Below are 19,161 nucleotides of genomic sequence, written 5' to 3' on the forward strand. Positions count from 1 at the left end.
ACTTTTGCTTGGTTTGTCCTTAACACAGGCAGTCTTGATTTGATTTCTTGCATGTATTTGCTTTTATATGAATGTCAGAAGAGCCACAAGGAACCAAAAGCCACTAGGCTGCTCCTGAAGTTGCATTGCCTCAGTAAGCCTTGCAAGAGGCATTACTGATTACAGTAGAGAAACAAGCTTTCAGTACTCAACCAGTTTAGAAAATAAAAATACCGAGGGGATTTTATTGACCTAATACTTGTTTACCAGTGTGCAATGATTATACCACTTTCATGGATCTAGTTGTGAGCAGGGGCAAATCTAACCCACACTGACATTTTGCACTTTCCTTCTTCTCATGTAATGGTGTTCTTCACAGGCAGCACACTGGTAGAAAGGTGTATCAAAGAGTCTCAATATTATGGGGCTTTTTTAACGCATTTCTATGTGTGCAGTGTGTCAGATCATCATAAATGTCAAGGTACACAGTCTGTAAAAGCAAACATACACATTTATACATATATATGCAACCCACACATATATTATGGTTAGGAAAAAGGTATAATAATAAGTGCTTCTAAAGTTCCAGAGTGCAGTAAAAGAAACAGGTTGCCTATAAATAACTTTTGTAATATCTGTCAGTGAAGTAACCACTCAGAAAGACTGTTACAGTTTTTCATCAAGTGTAACCATTCTCTCATATGGATCATAATTTCATCTGTGTAAAACTTTCCCTTTTTTCATCACAAGTTATTGCATATGCAGGGTTTTCTTTTCAAGTCAAGAAGTAAGCTGTTTCATCTTTACGTGAAATTTTTAATGGCAAGCAACTCAAGAGGAATTTGCTAAGCTAAAAATTAAGCATATCAGTTTTTTCCTCTGCATAATAGTTACCCAGGCAGTTCTGACTGAGCAGAGTACAGAGTACAAACGTCAGGATAAATGGCCATATTCCATTAAGGACTGGCCAACACCTAAGTATGTCTTCACTTGGGAAAAACACCTCTCTGGATCTAAACCGTTTGGCTCCAGTCCATTTCTATATTCTGCCCTGCGCTTATTCAGAAAAGCCATTGATGCCTATGGGAGATCTGTCTAAAGATGTAAGGAAGAGTCTCGATACATATTTATCACCTTACAAAGATTAATATACTATTTAGTTTGGGTGGTAGCCCATACCTTCAAAGCTGTTTCTTGCTATGAAGCAAAACCACTTTGATCTGCAATTATACATTTTCTTATATAATCTGGAAAAATTATGCATTATTGACAAAGCTAGAAGGAACTGAATACTGAAAGCATAGCAGGAACACAACACTTCAATGTTTTTATTTTTAAAGGTATTCAATGCTGTTCAGAAACAAGTGTAATATAACTCTTATTTTACAAAGTTGACCATTAAAATGTCAAAAAAGGACTTATTGGCCTTTGATAAATAGTTTAATATGCAAGATGCATGCTAATAGGAAAGTCAGTTTTGGATGACAGTCATTTAACAGTGGAAAAGTGAGTTAACAAGAAACTTTGTAGAAATGCTTGAAAAGATGGCATATCCTTTCATATCCCTTTATCCAAATGCAACTTCTTCATTCTTCTGCAACTTCCCCTCCCATATCCACTTTCTAAACTTTAAACCAATTTTGCACATTAAGATATTTAGAAATACAAATAATATACCCAATAAAATACATTAATTATGATGAATGATAATGGGAAAGAAAATCTGGCATAGTTGTCTATGTGGTAAGGATTTTTAACACGGAAGCAATCAAAGATACAGCAAAGTCTTTTCATTACTGACATTGGTGAACTACACCCACTGTGTTTACTTCTCTTCCTTTTTCCGTCAATGCTGGTTGTGCTGCTCTTGTGTGAATCGATCTTGTTCATATCGTCAGGGGGACTGCAACTGTTAGCAACTGCTGCCAGGACTCCATTCCTCTCTTCTTCAGCCTCATCATCCTCATCCTGATGGGAAACAAAACAGCAGGTACTTATGTGCCTGTTTCATTGCCTATTTACTTTACAGCTGCAGCAAATAATAGCATTTTTCTTATGACTCCTCCTGTAGCTTGCTCCTTTGTGTCAAGGGTGAGCACCTACACACACCAGACAGCTCCTTTCAGCTTTCAAAGCCTCCATTTACAGGAAAAACACTGACTTAAACAACATCTTACTGCAAAAGCTTTCATAGGACTGTCGAGAAAAGCTGGATTTGTTCAAATATGGCCCACTAAGCTTTACTTAAGAGCAGCAAATCCATGAAATGCACAACAATAAGCTGTCTTCTGCTCAGGGAAAATACTGGCAAAGGTCAGTGTCTAGAAAGCAGGTAAAGTAAAGCCCCAGTCTGGAGATGGAGAAGTTGGGGGAGCTGCCAGACCAGCTAGTCAAGCTGGTTGCACCTCAAATCGAGCACCCCAGAATACAAGACACTTTCCTTCTGTGCAGTTGGCTACTCTATTCCCAGTGCTTTGTGATGAAAATCAAATTACTTAAAAAAAAAAAAAAAAAGGCACAAAAAAAGAGGATCATAAAGGAGGACAAGCCCCACAACTAATTCAATATTAAATAGCTCATACTACTTTCTTTCAAGTCCTGAAACCCATTCTTTACGTTCAAAGTTATGCTAAGGTTAAGTGCATTTTTATGTGCTTCACTGCATCAAGACAGCTCTTTGGAGAATGTTGTATAAGCCTTCTGGTGGGTTTTCTTTCTTTGATTAGAAATGGCTCAGAGCCATGAAGTTAATGTATGAAATCTTCACCCTTTGAAGTCAGCAGGTTCTCTGTTACTGACTCAGAGGACACAGGATTAGACATCAGCTGCAGCTTGAGCTCTAAACACAAGCTTTCTTGAAAGTTCTGGGGTATTTAGTTTGGTTTGGGATATTGCAGAGATACAAGCAGATCCAAGCTACAAAGATTGGCTCCAACGTTGTATCTAAACTAAACCTAAATTTCTACAGTTGGAGGAGGGGTCATTTTAATTCAGGCAGGTGTACATATAATTTTAATTTTCTCCTGATGATTTTATTACCTTCCAAATCAGTGAGTGGCAAGCAAGAAAAGGCTAAAAATTTATTTGTGAAATGTAGAATGCAGAATCTCTTTCCTCTGACCAATTTACTTTTTCCATTTGCATCATGAGAAGAAATAGATGAGACAAGGACAAACTTCAGAAAAGTTAGGATGTACAGCCCTATGTGTAGCCACACAAAAAGCTCATTTAGAAATATCCCAGCTATTAAAGTCAAAGAAAGCTCATTAAGCCACCTGAATGATCTCCATGCTAGTGCAGAATTGCTCTTCTGCCCAGGGTACTTGTAGACGACACGGTTCTTGAGCCTTTCTCCATCTAAAATTAGTAATGTCCTTGAAAACTAAAGTGGAGTCTGGACAATGTCCTCAGACTGCTGTGAATCAGTGAAGCAGAACAGATGGAGCTAGAAAAAGGGATTATTACTGCTTTTCATTTTCAATTTGCCAAAAAAATCCAGTATATTTTATTTGAGAGAGATAAACGTAGCTCAACACAACGTGTCATCCTAAAAATACACTGACTACAAAACCTTTCTCATCCTCCACCTAGCCTCCCACAGCTACATGAGAATTTTGAAACCAAAGGCCAGGATAAAAATCTGCCTATAAAGCATTAAGAGGATCAATCCATAAAATTCCAGTCTGAACCTTAAACAATCCCCAGGGTAGTACTAAAACTCAAACCTGGAGTTTTACTTGGGGCCTAACTCTGTTATAAATACCTAGCTCTTCTGCTTCAAAAAGTTCAGGCAGCTGAGGGAAGCACTGGGGCTGGCAGAGGAGCCTTTGTCAGCAGCGCCTGGCACTTGAAACAAGGCACCAGTACGACAGCCTAATGAATGCACTCAGCGCTTTAAAAGTTAATAAAATAAAGAAACCTGTCAGAAGAGTCCTGACTTTTTTCCACTGCTCTCATTTTTTAGAAAGGGAAAAAAGCAAAACAACATCTGTACTTCAAAACTGGCAGGATTTGGGGCATTACTCAGTGTAAGAGTCTATTTGTCTCTCAGGTAGCTAAAAGTTGTACAGAATTAGTTTTACTGCAGAGCATGGAAGGACATTGCGTATATGCCATTTTTCTTTTCACACAACCACAGGTGAACAATTCGCAGGAGGCTGATGCTTTATTAGACTGTTCTTAACTCCTTTCTACACCCCAAGAAGCAGTTATTACTTAAGCAGAAAATACCGTACATGGTACATATGTACTTGATTCTGTTTCACAGAACAGAAACAAATTTACAGCAAAAGCGCTGTATCACATTGCTTCAAGAGGAGAAAGCTCATCCGGAGGAGAACCACAACTGCTGTTTTATAAAAAACCTGGTCTTATAAACTGGGACTATCAAGGGACTTTTCCAACTCACTATCGAGAACTGAATGTGATGAAAGATTAAGCTGGTTTACATTTTATAAAAAAATTGTGTTGCAAGTGTTCAACTGTGGCTCTAATCTTAAATGTCACACTAAGTTTTCTCGGGATTCCAGCTGTAAATGACAAAATGTCACTAAGAAGGGTATGTTTGAACACAAAATTGGTAGCATCCAGGAAAGGTATGGTACATCACCTGAAAAGCACTGTATATGGCATGTGCTACTGTGGCTGCTGTTTATGCTAACCGAAATGTTTGCTGGCAGCTAACAGCCAACAGAATTGAGGAAAGTTATCACTTCCATTGAATAATAAAGACACTCAGGTTTAAAAATATTTCAACCTAGAGTGTTGCATACCCAGAGCTTATTCGGTGTTCAGAAAGACTGCACGATTCTTGCACAGAAATGCCAGGGAGGCTGAACACTGCCCTTGTAACCTTATTTTCAGTTTTCAAACATTTCTCCTTTCTGATTAAAAGGAAGAAGTTTAGGTGAAAGACAGATGAAGGCCAAGGAAGAATTCTCTGTTTTATAGGAGGGCACAATTCACACCGTTGTATAAAAGAGAAGAAACTCGGGATTTTGGAGAGGCAAACTCTCTGTTTAGGCAGTCTGCTATGCAGTTGACGTGAATGGCACATTTTGCCTGACCTTCCTTGCAGCAGGTGGCTCCTCTGCTTTTGCCATTAGCTTTGAAACTGTCTCCGTGGGTCCTGGTTCACGTGGCGTGAGACACTGCAAGAGTGTGGATATGATGAGCAGTTTCACCAGTTTATATTCAAAATTGGAGACCCCAAGGGCTTCAAAAGAACATGATATGCCTGTGCCCAGCTGCTTTAAAGAGTAAAGCAGAAAGCAAACCAGTACAACTAATTACTATACAAGGCAGAGGGTTACATTTTCAAGGCACCTCCTACATTTATTTACATAATTCTGAGTGCAAATTTTGTATCAGCTCACATATGGGAATAACAAACTGGGAAGGGAGATTTCTAATTAACCTATGTCCACAAGAGAATACGATAATGAGGAGAACACATTTATGGTGACAATACTCACACAGAAATTTGTTAAGTACCTGCTAGACAGTGACATGAGATCTTAGCTGCTACTTGTGTCCTTGTGATGTTTTGTTTTTTACAGTGAGAAATGAGAAATACAAGTCAGGTGTGCTCTCCATGGCACCCTGCTCACTAAGTGGTGCTTGTCCTTGGCTACAGCAGGAAAAGGACATGACAGGCATTTTCCTTATTCTACAGGGTCTTTAGTTGATCTAGGACCAACCAACTGCCCCTTCCCTTATATGCTCGTGCTTGTGTGGGCAAGTGAGTTGGACTGACTTGCTCACTCCTGATGCACAGGAGAAGGCAGGAAACATGCCTGAAGTGACAGACCATTGCTTTCAGTCATTAAGTCCACCACAAAACTGTACCTTAAGTCTTTCTTCCTTCCTCATTTTAGGGCTGTACCTCCATTTACTTCCATGCGCATCTTTCAAGTTCACAAGTTCCCATGTCTGCTCCATCTGCAAGCACTAGTACATGTGCTCCAGATGAAAGGGAATCTGACACAGGTAGGCAAAGGCAAGGGCAGTCATAAATGCCCTTCACAGATCCAAAGATGCTTAATCATCCAAGCACTGAAACACTTTATTTTCTTGCTCAAACCTCCAATAAGCTTTTTTTTTTTCTGCTCTATGAGCAAAATGACAACCACTTACTTCACAAGATGGATATGCTCAGAGGGAATTGTCACTGATGCTACCTTGCCAAGAAAAATTACTTTCAGGCTTTCCACTCAAATCCTCATTCGAAATGAGTGCTTGCCCATTTGCAGACATTCCCCCGTTAGATGTTGTCTTTTAAAATCCACTGGGCGGCTCAGCTTTGTGTCCATTTTTCAGTCCTTCTCCATACACCTATATCTAATGACAGCTTTGAACATATTCCTGTGCATTTACAGAACATATTTCTCATCCAAACAGCCAAAATCCCATATTAATTGTTGAACTATCCAGGCATAAAAAAAACCACATCTTGGCTGATCTTCCTTGTTTTTAAGCTTCTCCACTTGAACTCAATATCCTGTTTCTTGAGTCTACCAAAGAGCTTTGCTTAGGCATTTGTGATGCTCTGTTCTAGTTTGGCTTAAATAGTTAACAATCCTTCTTCTTCTGGCCGTTTATCCCTACAGCACTCAACCAAACTTTTTCCTGCTTTTTTTTCTGTTATTCTCACTTTCCATGTTTTACTTCTTTCTATTCATCCAGAAATTTCATAAGCTGCTTAAAATTTTCTTTTCTATCATGCATATTAGATTCAGTTCCGTAATTAAAAGCTGCAAGACAATCAGCTTCCAACTTCCTTGTGATTTCTTTTTCACTGCTTATGAAAGCAGTGCTAAACACTGGAGATGGAAGATGTGACAAAACTTCTTCATGAACCTGTCCTTATTATTTCAGCAAGATGACAACCACCAGACTCAAAAATGCCTATGTTGATTTGATCCCTTTTTATTTTAGGTATATTTCACAGTATTTCAGAGTTGTGAGCAGCTCATTAGAGCAGCAAAAAGTGCTGCTATAATAATGATGCAGAGCAGAAAGTGAATCCCAGTCTGACCTTCAGCTGCAGCTGTTGAAAGAGAAGGTGTAAGTGGAAGGCTATAGGGATCTGATCCACCTAATACACGAAGCTGTCTGCTAGTAAACTGACTCATGTACCACGCATGTGCAGAAGGTTTCATAAATGGAATGTGATAAAATCTTTTCTTTTTTGCTGTATTGCAATAAGATCAAGTCACCGAGCTCAGTCTAATTTTTGAACTGTAAGTAAGCGTATGTCATTGTGGGGAGACAACAAGCACCTATGGTTTTTGTGATACGTCTAGTGCATTGTTTGATAAATGGCCATGAAGTCCATGCCAAAAGAGAGAATCATTATGGAAGGGTGTTTCAGTTTGTTTGATCTCTTCCAAAAGTTCCAGGTACACAAATAATTTTTCTTTTTCTCAAGGTTATTCTGTTTTCACTCTCCTTATTCTAAACCAGAAACTTCCCTAAATACCTTTACCATTAGTGCTAAAATAACACATTCTCTTCAGCAGATATAATTGAAGCCTGTTGTGTAGGACAACAATCAAAGAATTAAAGTACCTTTGGAAGTTCCTTTGAACTGAGTCGATGCAGAGTGCAGAAATGAGCCACAGCATACTCTAACAGTGCTCCAAAGATGAAACTGAAGCAGATACCGAGGTACACATCAATTGCCTTAATAAAGCAATTAGCATTTGGGAGTGAAGTCCTGGCTCCCATCATCAGTGTTGTCATAGTAAGGACTGTGGTAACACCTGTGGAATGCAAAAATATAAGTTCTGATAAAACACGGATAGCAATGAGGGCCTCTACTGCAAGGGCCCTGCTACAAGACAGTTTTTCCTGGCTCTGTGAACTCCTAGTATGCCACAGCATTTAGTGTGTCAGGTTTTGGAAAGAAGACTTTCAAATGAACTTGTGATTCTGAAGTTAAATGCTTAAAAACACTCACAAAAATTGTTTGTAAAGCTGAGATGACTGGAAATTAAAATGAGACAGATTTTGGTGTCATAGAATGTGTATTTATGATTAACACATTATTATTGCAATACTATGCAAATGCTCCCTTTAAAACACTCAGATATCATTTTGCTCGGTGCAGTCGCCCACTGGCCTCATTTGATGTGAAACCTTTATTTCTTCCCTATTCTGTAGAAGTGTTTTTCCCACTCCACCTGCAATCTGATCAGAACTGATTTGCATTCTTTCCCTTTCAGAATCTCCTTTATTTGAAATTAATTATATTTAATCTCTTATAATTCTGTTATTATTCATGTGTTAATTATTATGTACCATTAACCCTCACAAAAGCCTCACAATTCTGTCTGTGCATGCCATGTGTTTGAGTATGTTGAAATTATTTCCAAAATGATTGAGTTTTCCTTTGCTTTCAGCAGGCTCCCCTGCCTCCAAGTATGCTGTAGCTCCCAAAGACATTTTCTTAGTTAAAGAATACCAAGGCTTTAAGGGGAATCTGCATGATGTATTGCAGATGGCAAACCAGAACAGTAATTCCATAAAACTCAGCAGTGTTTGCAACTTTTGGAAATGGATGCCATGTATGTGCAATAAAGAAAGCATCTTAATGATCCAACTCTTGGTTTGTTTTGTTTTATCAGCTTCTCACCTATGCAGATTCTGGCTGGAACTGATGACTGGCTTATCCAAAATGATACCCAGGAGAGCACAACGAGTAGGATTGATGGTACATATGTCTCTAGTATGAAATACAAGATGTTTCTCCTGAGTTCAAAGTGAAACACTAATTTTGGGTAACGTCCTGTAGAAAGAGCAAGAAAAAAAATATTGTGAAGGTTCTTTAAATTATCAAACTGTATTATGTTTGTACATTATTATGCAGTAAAAGCTTAACAAATAAGCTTGAAAAAAAAGATAAACACAGTGCTGAAAAACTCTACCATGAAGACTCTCAACTGAACTGAAGAAAAAAAAAATCAAAATATATAACATCCAGTCACCATATCCAGAGTTCCATTAAAGATGTCTTGAATTGGAAATTCACTGAAGATTAGTGAAGGAAAAAATAAATCCATCAATGTGTGGAAAGGATGTTTCATTATATAACACAACACAAAGAAATTTGAAATCACATATGTATTTAGCTGTGGTTATTCATAAGAATTACCACAATGAGCTACTATATAAACCAGCATAATGACAATTGTAATTTTATGAAGTTGGCATGGGTCCTTATCCTTAACTGCCTCAAATATCTAGATCATTGTGCTTTTTTTTTTCATTTACTATTACTTAAGATGTGGATCAAAGGTATCTTCTCCGATACTGTTGACCTAACTTTTATATTCTACTTAAAAACAAGCAGTGCCTTTCCATCTTCACTGTTCATTTTTTCTTTACATTAGTGCATTGCAGTGTTTGTGTCATTCTGAGCAGTGTCATTCTTGTGGCACAAATGGTTCACTTCTAGGTGGGTGATGTCCAGAAGATGAAAGTTTGGGTTCACAGAGTCAAATACAGAATTGGGTTTTGTAAGGGGACAGCACACTGGTAAGCAAAGCCTGAATTTGTTATCCAGCTCAGTAACTGAGCAAAATTTGGCTATGTTTGGGCAACAGAAGCACAGGATCTGAAATTGTTACCAGTCCAACAGATCAAAGTAAGGCAAAAGCTTGCTTTGTAGTAACTTAAAAGTGCAGAACAGACTTTTTATTCAGAAGTTCAAGTTCAAAATTAAGTGTTAAAATGTTTAAGTTTTTTAAAACATTATTTCAACAAAATTCTTGAACCAGAATATTGGTGAGAGAGTAATGCTTGAATATACTGTGGTCAGATAGCTTTGGCTTCATCTATTTTAATCCAACAAATGGTGATCTCCAGGACCTATGTTTGTTTCCAGTGCTGAGTGCTGTGAGTCAGGACAGAACTACAGAACGATGAATGCACTTTAGCAACAATACATGCATAGACAGGCTATTTGTGCATCCCTCAGGTGTGCTGTGAGACATGGAGTCAAAGAAAAGAGTACTTTTAAAAGCCTAAAGTGCAAGTAATGGATGCCAAGAAATGTCTTCTTGCTCCCAGGCTAGAAAATGGATGGTTAAATTTCCATTTTTAGAAGTATTGTATAAATTGCATCCAGAGAAAAATAAGCTTTCATAGAACTCTTAAAATCAGAAAGAATCACTAGATTATGTAGTCTGACCCTAATCACAAGTCATTAAATTTCCCCAATTATCCCATGCTTTGAACTCAGTCACTCTGATTGGAATAGAGTCCACCTTTCACAAAGACATCTAGACTTAATCTGAGGATATCAAGGCATGCAGCATCCACTGTTTCAGTAATCTGTTACAGCAATTAGAATCATTCTATCTGTTAAAAATGAATGTCTAATTTCTAATCTTAATCTGATTTAAGAAAGATTTTACTCAAGCTTTCTGCCATGTTGACTCTGCCTTTTCACTAGTAGACTAAATAGTCCTTTGGTAGTCAACTCTTTGTCCTCCTGAAGGTACAAATACATTGTATTTAGGGTTCAACATATTGAGTTTTTCAAGTTTATGACTGATAGAAAAAAGGATACAAAGATGGACAGTAGCCTTTAACTCTCTTCATGAGGCAGGAGATACAAAGATAATTTATACCATTAGCATCATTTTTATGTGAAAAGAGAAATATTACATTAGTGTACCTCTATCATTACTGTGATTTTTACCAATACAGTTGTTCCAGTAAAAGTCATTTTGCCCACCAAAATTGATTTTAAGTGTAAGCAGACCAAAGTAAAGCACTCAAAAGTTAGGAAGTGCAAAACTTACAGCTGACTGTGCAACATTACTTCTGCTTCTGTCTGCACTCATCCTTGCACTAAATCAAGCACTAGTGCTATGGAAAAACACTGAGTCTGTACAATAAAATACTATAGCATAAAGCATATTTAAGGAAAGAGAATTAGAATTGTACAGGCAATTGTAAATCTGTGGCTTCCTAGTGCACAAGAGCAAGCATTTAAAACCTTAATAAAAACTGTTAAGGATTTTATTAATTTTGCTTGCAATCTTCTAGGCTGCTATTTAACTAGGACTCAAAACAGATAATTTTAAATAGAAAGACAAGATTTTCTCTGCAGTGTTTGTACCCCAAACTGTCATTACTGTGGCATGGTTGCAGCTAGCGCACAAAGGATGATGGCACAGCCACCATGAGTGAGGGAAGGGTGTCAACCCTGAGCTCGTGTGAGACTGCAGAGGGTGCAAACCATCAGCAGGAAACCAAATCCTCCACAAAAGTAATTTGTCTTGTGTTAGGGAAGGATGTGGTGCCATGCACGCAGCAAAGGGGCATGAAGAGACTGGACTACGCTTCCTGCAGAGTACCACAGGCACTTGGGGGTTCCTGTGGTTCAGCCTTAGAGCTTGCCTTTAAGAAGGAAGACTCTGAAAACATCCAATACATAATAGCCATACAGCAATAGCCTCGTCTTGTTAGGACCCTACAGCTGTATCTCTCTTCACTTTAGTATAAAAGTGTGTACATGGAAAGTTAGTCCAAAATATCAAACTTGAAAGTCACATTTTGCCACTTTGCTGCAATTCCCAAGTGTAGACAAGCCCTTTAAATGTTCCTGTATTCTTTCATGTTATTTTTCCTGATGCTAGGAATTTCTGAAGCAATGTGAACAACAAAAAGAAATAGAGAGGTAACAGATTATAGCTGAGTGGCTTTTTGGGGAACAAAGAAAAGGCATTTCTCTAACCTTAAGGCTTTCTGCTTGCCAGAATCCAAAGACACATCATGGACATGATAATAATAGTGTCAGCATTTCTCTAAAGAGTTCAGAAGAGCTTTTATAATGGAAATTTTGAAGCAACCTATATAAAGAATTCATATGAGCTCCTCCTGTAATAAACTGAACGAAGAAGTAGTCGAGAAAAAGTATGCAATGTATACTTATCATGCTAAAGAAATGAGTAATGGGACAAAATGAAGATAGAGAAATGTTCCAGTCCTTTTTTCATCTACGCTCCACATCTACCAAAAGTTATCATCTTTAAAAAGAAACAGATTTGCTGCTCCTAATACGTGAGTTGCATATGAGATGGTAATGCTGTATCTCATTGCCTTTGACTTGCACATCTGAGGCTATGGTGCCATCAGTCATATCAAAAGCAAAATAGATTCATGTAATCCTAGTCCTGTCTTTACTAGAGTTAACTCAAGTACAGTTCAAGTTAACTCCTCAAAACTATCAAGTTTGCCCCTTGCTTGAGTCTTATTGAAACAAAATATTTGCATTAAAATGAGAAGATGCTTTTTCATTCGAGTTTCTGGCCCATGATGGATGGCACCTCAGTGTGTGACTGCTCTGACTTAAATTTGATAATGTGATGGAAATAATCTCTGTGCAGATAGCTAACTCTGCAGCAAAGGCACAGTGTTAGCGCTTAACAAATTATCAAATTACTGTGTTTAACAGTTTCTCAGATGAATCTGAACCTAAGTGGCTGTCAGTATATATACTCCAAACCCACCAGAAGGAGAGGTATTCTACTTAGATCATCCCATAGAGAAAGAAGATTAAGCTGAGTTACTTGGGCTTTACGGAATTTACTAGAGGGCAGAAGTACAAAACTAGACAGTAGCTCTAACTTGTAGATGAAGAACAAATCTAGATAGCAGACTATAGTATCCATACCTACTCTAACTCTCTCTACTGCTTAAAAAAAAAAAAAAAAAGTACCCTAGAAAGTAGAAAGAAATTAAAGAAATCAAGTTTCATTTGGTTCCAGGTGACTATGTTTGTTTCAGTACCATAAAAATTATACCAGCATAGACTCGTTCCCAGTAGCTGAGCAGGTGTAGGTCTAGGTCTAAGGCAGATATTTCTGAAGGCAAGAAAAGCTAGTTTATTCCTCTCTCTAACTTGCCTTTGAAGTTTGGCTTTTGGCTTCTAAAAACAGTATTCTAATTTACAGCACTGCCTATCTCACACTTAGTATAGATCTTGCCGTAATACTGATGATTTTATCAACACTGACTATTGCTGCACTGCCTGAGAAATAGATATAAACCTAAACAAACGGGCTTCCTTATCACCCTAGGTCATCCGTTTTTTGATTATCCCATTTTTCTATGGCATCTGTTCCCAGCTGATGGCAGAACGCTGCATCTCTGCTCTTTCCTGCTGCCCTCTGACCAGTGGACGGTCACAGCAGCGGTGCCTGAAGGAAGGACTGATGCTCTACAAATGCTGTCGGCAGTTCCTAACTTCCACTCTGGTGTGATGGGATGGGAGCATCTTCCCTACAGTTACTTCCTGCGGACTTTTTGATGAACTCTACTCCAGTAAAAGACTGCTCCACATCACTCTTTATGTAAGAAGCACTTTGGTATCCTGCACAGGGGTGTGCAGTCAGGCACAAAGAGCACATTCTTCTCCATCATGAAATATGTATGCTAACCTCTTGGGTGCCAGCTAAAATGTGTGATGTACATCTTACACAAGTGCGTCAGTATAACTCTACCAATGCATCATTTTCTTCTCTTCTTGCACCTTTTAAGGGCACAGTACAGGAAAGCTTTAAATAGAATTTTACTGCGTTAACTATGTGCTGAAAATGTAGCTTTCAGCATGCAATTTTTTTATTGCTTGTTTACAATGAACATATGCATTAAGGAAAGGGTAGTGTCCCCACTTTTACTAAACAAATAAGTTGTGTAACTGAAATGCAATTCTCTGACTGATTTAGGATGCTATGTGTGCCAATATATATAGTTAATATGTTATTACAGCTCCTTTGTCCCTCCCTCAGAGAACAATCATAGTCTTCTGTTCTTCACAGTCAAGATCTTATAAACTACCTCTTTTCCTACTTCTTCAGAGGTGAACTAAAGGAAATGAAAGATCAGGGCAGGCTTCTCAACCTGTGTTTCATCTTCACAAAAATGCTTTACAAAAAATGAGTTTGAAATTCAAATTTCCTAAGAATGAAACAAACCCTTTCATGTAGTGTTTGTGTGCAAATATATTTATCCATTTAGCTTACCTGTAAAAGAAAAAAAAAAAAAACTTACAAACAATTATGCCCCAGAAAGTTTTCCAAGTGTTTGTGTGTATTTCGGTCTACACTACAACGAACTTCCCATAAGTTAACAAAAAAATACCTCTTAATACCCTTGATAATCATTCCATTCATTGCATTTCCATATGTTTTTATGTTACTGTAACTTTTTCAATGCATTTTCCAAAACCGTTTTCTTTCTAAACTGTTCTACATTGCAGAAGTATCACAAAAACAACTCATGATGGAAAACTTTTCAATGTCAACTCAAGAGGAAAACCTTGCTTACAAAGAGTGATTATATGAGCTCAGATAAGTAAGTTGAACATAACATGGTAGCAGATATATATACATATGTAACTGCTTGAATCTTAGGTGAGGCTGCCCAAAGACTCACCAGATAAGATTATACTGAATATGGTTCTGAGATTGTTTCTAAGCCCTGTATGGCAAAGAAGATGTTCTCAGAAATAACAATTTGGAGAGCAATTACAGATTATAAAAGAACTGATAAAGGGAATGAGAGAAGTTACTCAGTGTACCATACCTCAAAAAAGAATAATTGAAAATCCTAGAAAAGTTTGATTGTTAACTAAGAAATCTCCTGAGCCTTGGAAAACTGCAGGTGGGCCTGTAGGACAAAGCAAGGTAATGCATCTGTTTCAAGAGAAAGACACTGTGACTGATGAACATACACTCTGTGTAGGAGTCTGTTATATTTATACACTCGTATACACCCTTTATAGTTTATATATAGTTTATATACTTTTTGATTTTCAGATCACTAATTATAAATGAGAGCAACTCATTACTGGCTTAGTCGTGACCTCCCACCTGAGAAGTCAATAACATGGAATGGTAAGGGGTCAGCAGAGTTTCAACACTACATAGCCAAACAAGGCCTGACGAGGCCTCTAGCCCAAGGAGGCTAAAGCAGGATTTGTGACAGACATCAAAATCCTGGCAGTGACTGCAGACAAGGAACAGCAGCCAGCTCCCTTTGCAGTCTTTTTCAAGAGGGCAAATGTCTTGTCTTTGTGCATCAAGGAGAGGAGACTGACTTTATGCTTCTGTCTCTTCTTTCTTTCTGTTCTGCCAAAATAATACCATCTGAATACGCCATTTTGCTGACTTCATGGTTTTCTAAGCAGGGAAGTGCACTGAGAGCCCTGACTCTGACATAACTCTCCCTGCCTTCTGGGCTCAGGCTGAAGACTCAGTGTTAGACTAGACTCAAGCAAGCTGAGCCTCTTCATTCCTGTTGCTGCTGAAGACTTGGCAGGAGCGTTGCAGTAGTGAGAGCAAGACTAAGGAAAGTTGCCGGCCAGAAGAAGAGCTATAAACAGCCAATTAACCTCAACTATTAAATGATGTTTTTGCTTCTTTCTCTAATTAAAAATGTTAATTGAGATTAATTAGCTATCTCTTGCTGTGAAAATAGAAGCATTTATCAAGTGGGAACATGTGGGGTCTGTCCCATGCCCAGTACTGCTCACTAACAAACATGATGACATACCAAGTGTCTTTTAAGAGAGGAGCGTTAGCACATTGGAGAACAGGATTAGAGTTCAAAATTATCTCAAAAACTATCAAAAACAGCCTGAGTAAAACAAGACACAATTCAACAAAAGCAAGTACAAAGTCCTACTCTCATACAGGAATCACTATCTCCCTAAACAGAGCACAGGGCATATGTGGCTACAGGGCAATAAAGGAGGTGGAGTACTAGAAGGAATTGAAAGCTGAACAAGGTAAAAAATGCACAACAATTTTCTGCAAGAAAAGCAACTATCAACCCAGAATGGATAACAAGGAATAGAGTTCATGAAATGCATTAAGTGAACCCTTCCCTCTATGGAGGATATCTGATGGGAACAGGGTACCCAGTTTTGGGTGCTGCACATCAGCAAAGATATGAGAAATTCAATGGGAGAACAATAGCAAAGACAGGAAATCTGCTAAATTGTTTATATGAATTAAAAAGAGGGAAAGTGTTGGTCTAAGAACAGATATATCTTTCCTGAAATCATGAAAGGGCTGCTGAAAAATAGCAGGAAATTTGTCTTCCATATCCACATAATGGGTTTGAAATGCAGCAAGGGAGATCAAGATTAGACATGAGGAAAATATCCTTGTAATAGTCACCAGGAAAAAAAATCATCTAGGGAGGTCGTGAAGCAGACACTTTGGAGGTTTGTCTAACTTACTACTAAAACATCTGTCAGGAAGTAGACTGTAGATACTGACGACCTTGCCTTGTGACATGAGAATAGATTAAATGAATTCTTAAAGTGTATTTCAGCCTTATTTCTATGATTATTTACACAAAAAGCTAGACTGTAACAGTCCTTCATTGCTTTTATGTTTTTCCAATAAGAAAGGCAAGCTTTTTATATCCCTGTTTATTACTCTGAGAATGCAGGTGGTGTTGGCTAGACAGCTAAAATAAAAACCCAGCAGCCACTGATGCAGATACAAGGGTTTGGGGTCCAAGAGTGTATCAGTGTATGCAGAATAAGGACTATAGTTAAAAGACATGTAGGAAGTGGTTCTAACCATTAATTTACCCATGTCCAAAATGAAATTGGTCCGTACTAAAACGAAATCAACACCAAACCCTAGCCAGCCATCTAGCTAACATTATTCAAAGTGACTTACTATTATGTGATTACAATAATGTGATTACTATTATGTGATACATGCTGTTCTATAAACAAGATTAATCCACAATGTCCTTTTCTTAAATTTACTGAAGTTACTTACGCAGGAATTTTGCTGACTACATTTTAAATTTGGCTCTGTCAGTGGCTGTACGTGAACTTGGGCTTTGCGTTATTGCACAATATTTCACTTGCACAGCAGCTGTACTGTCTGTTCAAGTTCACACAGTATCAAATCCTGATTGTTTTTTTTGCTGTGTTAGGAATTACTACACACAGCTCTTCTCTCGTATCTTTAGCTTTAGCCTTTTGAATTGTAACTGTTATAAATAACTAGTATTTATAATGTAACTGTTATTTATAAAATACTCTCAGATATCTATTAATGGTGTTAAGTAAAAGCAAAGCATCATTTTTCATTTCAAAACTGATTACATAGTTCCATAATCTGGTTGCTTTTTTGTTTTAATATGGGCTACAGCAGGCACTGCTTTCCTAAAAAAAAAAAAACTGTAGAAAACAGCACCTAATTCATAACAACTCAATAGAAAATTAAGAGGATTATGAGATTTCATTTTAAAAGTACTGCATAGCACTGGATAACATGGCTTTCTTGAACAGGAGAATTGAAACAAGCAGGTGTGGGGAATTTTAATCGAATTAAGTTGCATGTGTTAAAATGTATAATTAAAAGAAAAAGTGGCTTTTGACTTTATACATGTGATTCCTGCCAACATAAAGTGAGGAAGACAGCATCATTTACTGAAAAGAAGAGCACCGTTCATCTGATCGTGCCTCTTCAGTTATAATTGGAAATTGGCTCTATTCTATTTGGTAAAAAACAGTAGAACTTTTTTTGGCTTTAGAGTCTGGACTCTATGATAGAATCAAGCAGGTTTCCTCTTCCTCTTTCCTGTATGGTGAACAGGTCCTAATACCCTTCTGGGCAGAACAGCGGTAAAGGATTATTCTCCTTTGATTGAACCTGATGTTGCTTACCCAGAAGCTGTAAAGAGGAAGAAGGCAAGCAGTTGTCACTTATGTAAGCAGCAAGATACTTTGTGATCCTGGAGCCTGCTAGTATGTATTTCATTTCTACTTTTATATCCATTTAGAGAACTTTGACTTTTAGCCTGAATTAATATCATAAAATTTCTCTGTGTTGAATTATTAAAGCAGAAATACCCAACAATTGAATAGAGAAACTATATTTCTGTGATTCAGAATTAGTAACATATCCTCTGGTGAAACTACAGCTTTGAAGGATGTGCATGACTTCATTTAAAGACCACCCTTTTGGTTGGCATGTTGGCTTGGGCAGAAGAGAAACTGTGCAGTGAAGAACAGCAAGGAAGGACCTAAGGGTAACTCAAAGAGCATAAAACAGGTTTGGCAGGTCTTGAACTCTCTGAAAGCCCTTTCGATATCTCTGGAAAATAAACAGGAGCAGACTCTTTCATGAGGTTAAGTCCTGCAGTTAGAGGAAACTTTCTACAGAAGTTTCCTAAGATCAGCAGAGGAGCAGGTCTGTGGAAATGCTTCTGACCCTTCCCCGGGCAGAGGAACCTCAGGCTGGGCAATCTGCGCTCTGCTGCCCACCAGGCTGGACAGAGGTGCCACAGATAAAGAGCAACTCCGACAAGCACTAGCCATGAAAACCAACTTCTTACAGCTGTAAAAGCACCCAGCATATTCACAGAAATTTCCATGGCTGAATAGAGGCTTTTGACTTGCCTAATAAAGCCGGAGCGGCTATTTCCAGGAAGGCTGGGAACTGTTCTGAGCAGGGTACTCAGGGTCCCTGGTCTCTCTCGAATTTAAATGCCCAATGTACAGGCTCTTCCTTCACAAGAGCTCTCCCTGACATTACGTGGAAGAAGTAGTACATCTCTTCTTTATCATTCTTTAGATAATGCATAGCCTCCGAGAAAATGCTCAAAAACTCTCAACCTTTACATTAGCTGGGTCTCTGCTGGTAACATCTGGAAAAGTATGTATGGTTTCAAGAATGTAATCTAGCAGAAAATGAAAACTGTCATACTAAGAGAAAGCAATGTGCTCAGTTCCTTAATGCTGCTCTGTTTCCAGAGCCATATTCCAAACTGTACCTAGAAAGTGTTAGAAGGGTGTTTTTACCTGTCTCATATACCGCTTCGGACACTGAGGTAAAGTGATCTTCTACTGTGTATTGTGCCAGTCGGAGTGTGTCCAAACCTCGAACTGAATCATTTCCTCTAGTCCAGTAAAACATGACATCATTGATGTTATATCCCCCTGTAGTGATACACAAGCCAAGCCAAGTGTTTATTTTACACAATAATCAATTTGTTTTGAGCACACTTATGGTTCAGCTGTTTCTTATTTATCTGTCTGAAAGTACAATTAGACATAAACAATGACGGTTTTTGGCAGAACGTAATGCCTGTTTGCAACAAAACTCCTAATAACACGCAAAGTCTTGCAATTTAAAA

General features: G+C 38.1%; 1 protein-coding gene across 2 annotated transcripts in view; it reads right to left on the minus strand.

Moving 5' to 3' along the window:
• Window positions 1–1,635: 1,635 nt before the first annotated feature.
• Window positions 1,636–19,161, minus strand: part of LOC104012864 (gamma-aminobutyric acid receptor subunit pi-like) — a 57,849-nt gene continuing 40,323 nt past the window's right edge. For both annotated transcript variants that reach the window (XM_087764947.1, XM_087764945.1), the window contains exons 7-10: window positions 18,827–18,964; window positions 8,615–8,767; window positions 7,549–7,742; window positions 1,636–1,947 (exon numbers count right to left, since the gene is read on the minus strand). In XM_087764947.1, coding sequence (XP_087621073.1) covers window positions 1,636–1,947; window positions 7,549–7,742; window positions 8,615–8,767; window positions 18,827–18,964 — 797 coding nt within the window. The remainder of the gene's footprint in view (window positions 1,948–7,548; window positions 7,743–8,614; window positions 8,768–18,826; window positions 18,965–19,161) is intronic.

This window comes from Nipponia nippon, unplaced genomic scaffold (assembly GCF_047370975.1).
Source record: "Nipponia nippon isolate SJK-2023a ecotype South Korea unplaced genomic scaffold, ASM4737097v1 scaffold_3, whole genome shotgun sequence".
In the NCBI taxonomy this organism is placed as follows: Eukaryota; Metazoa; Chordata; class Aves; order Pelecaniformes; family Threskiornithidae; genus Nipponia; species Nipponia nippon.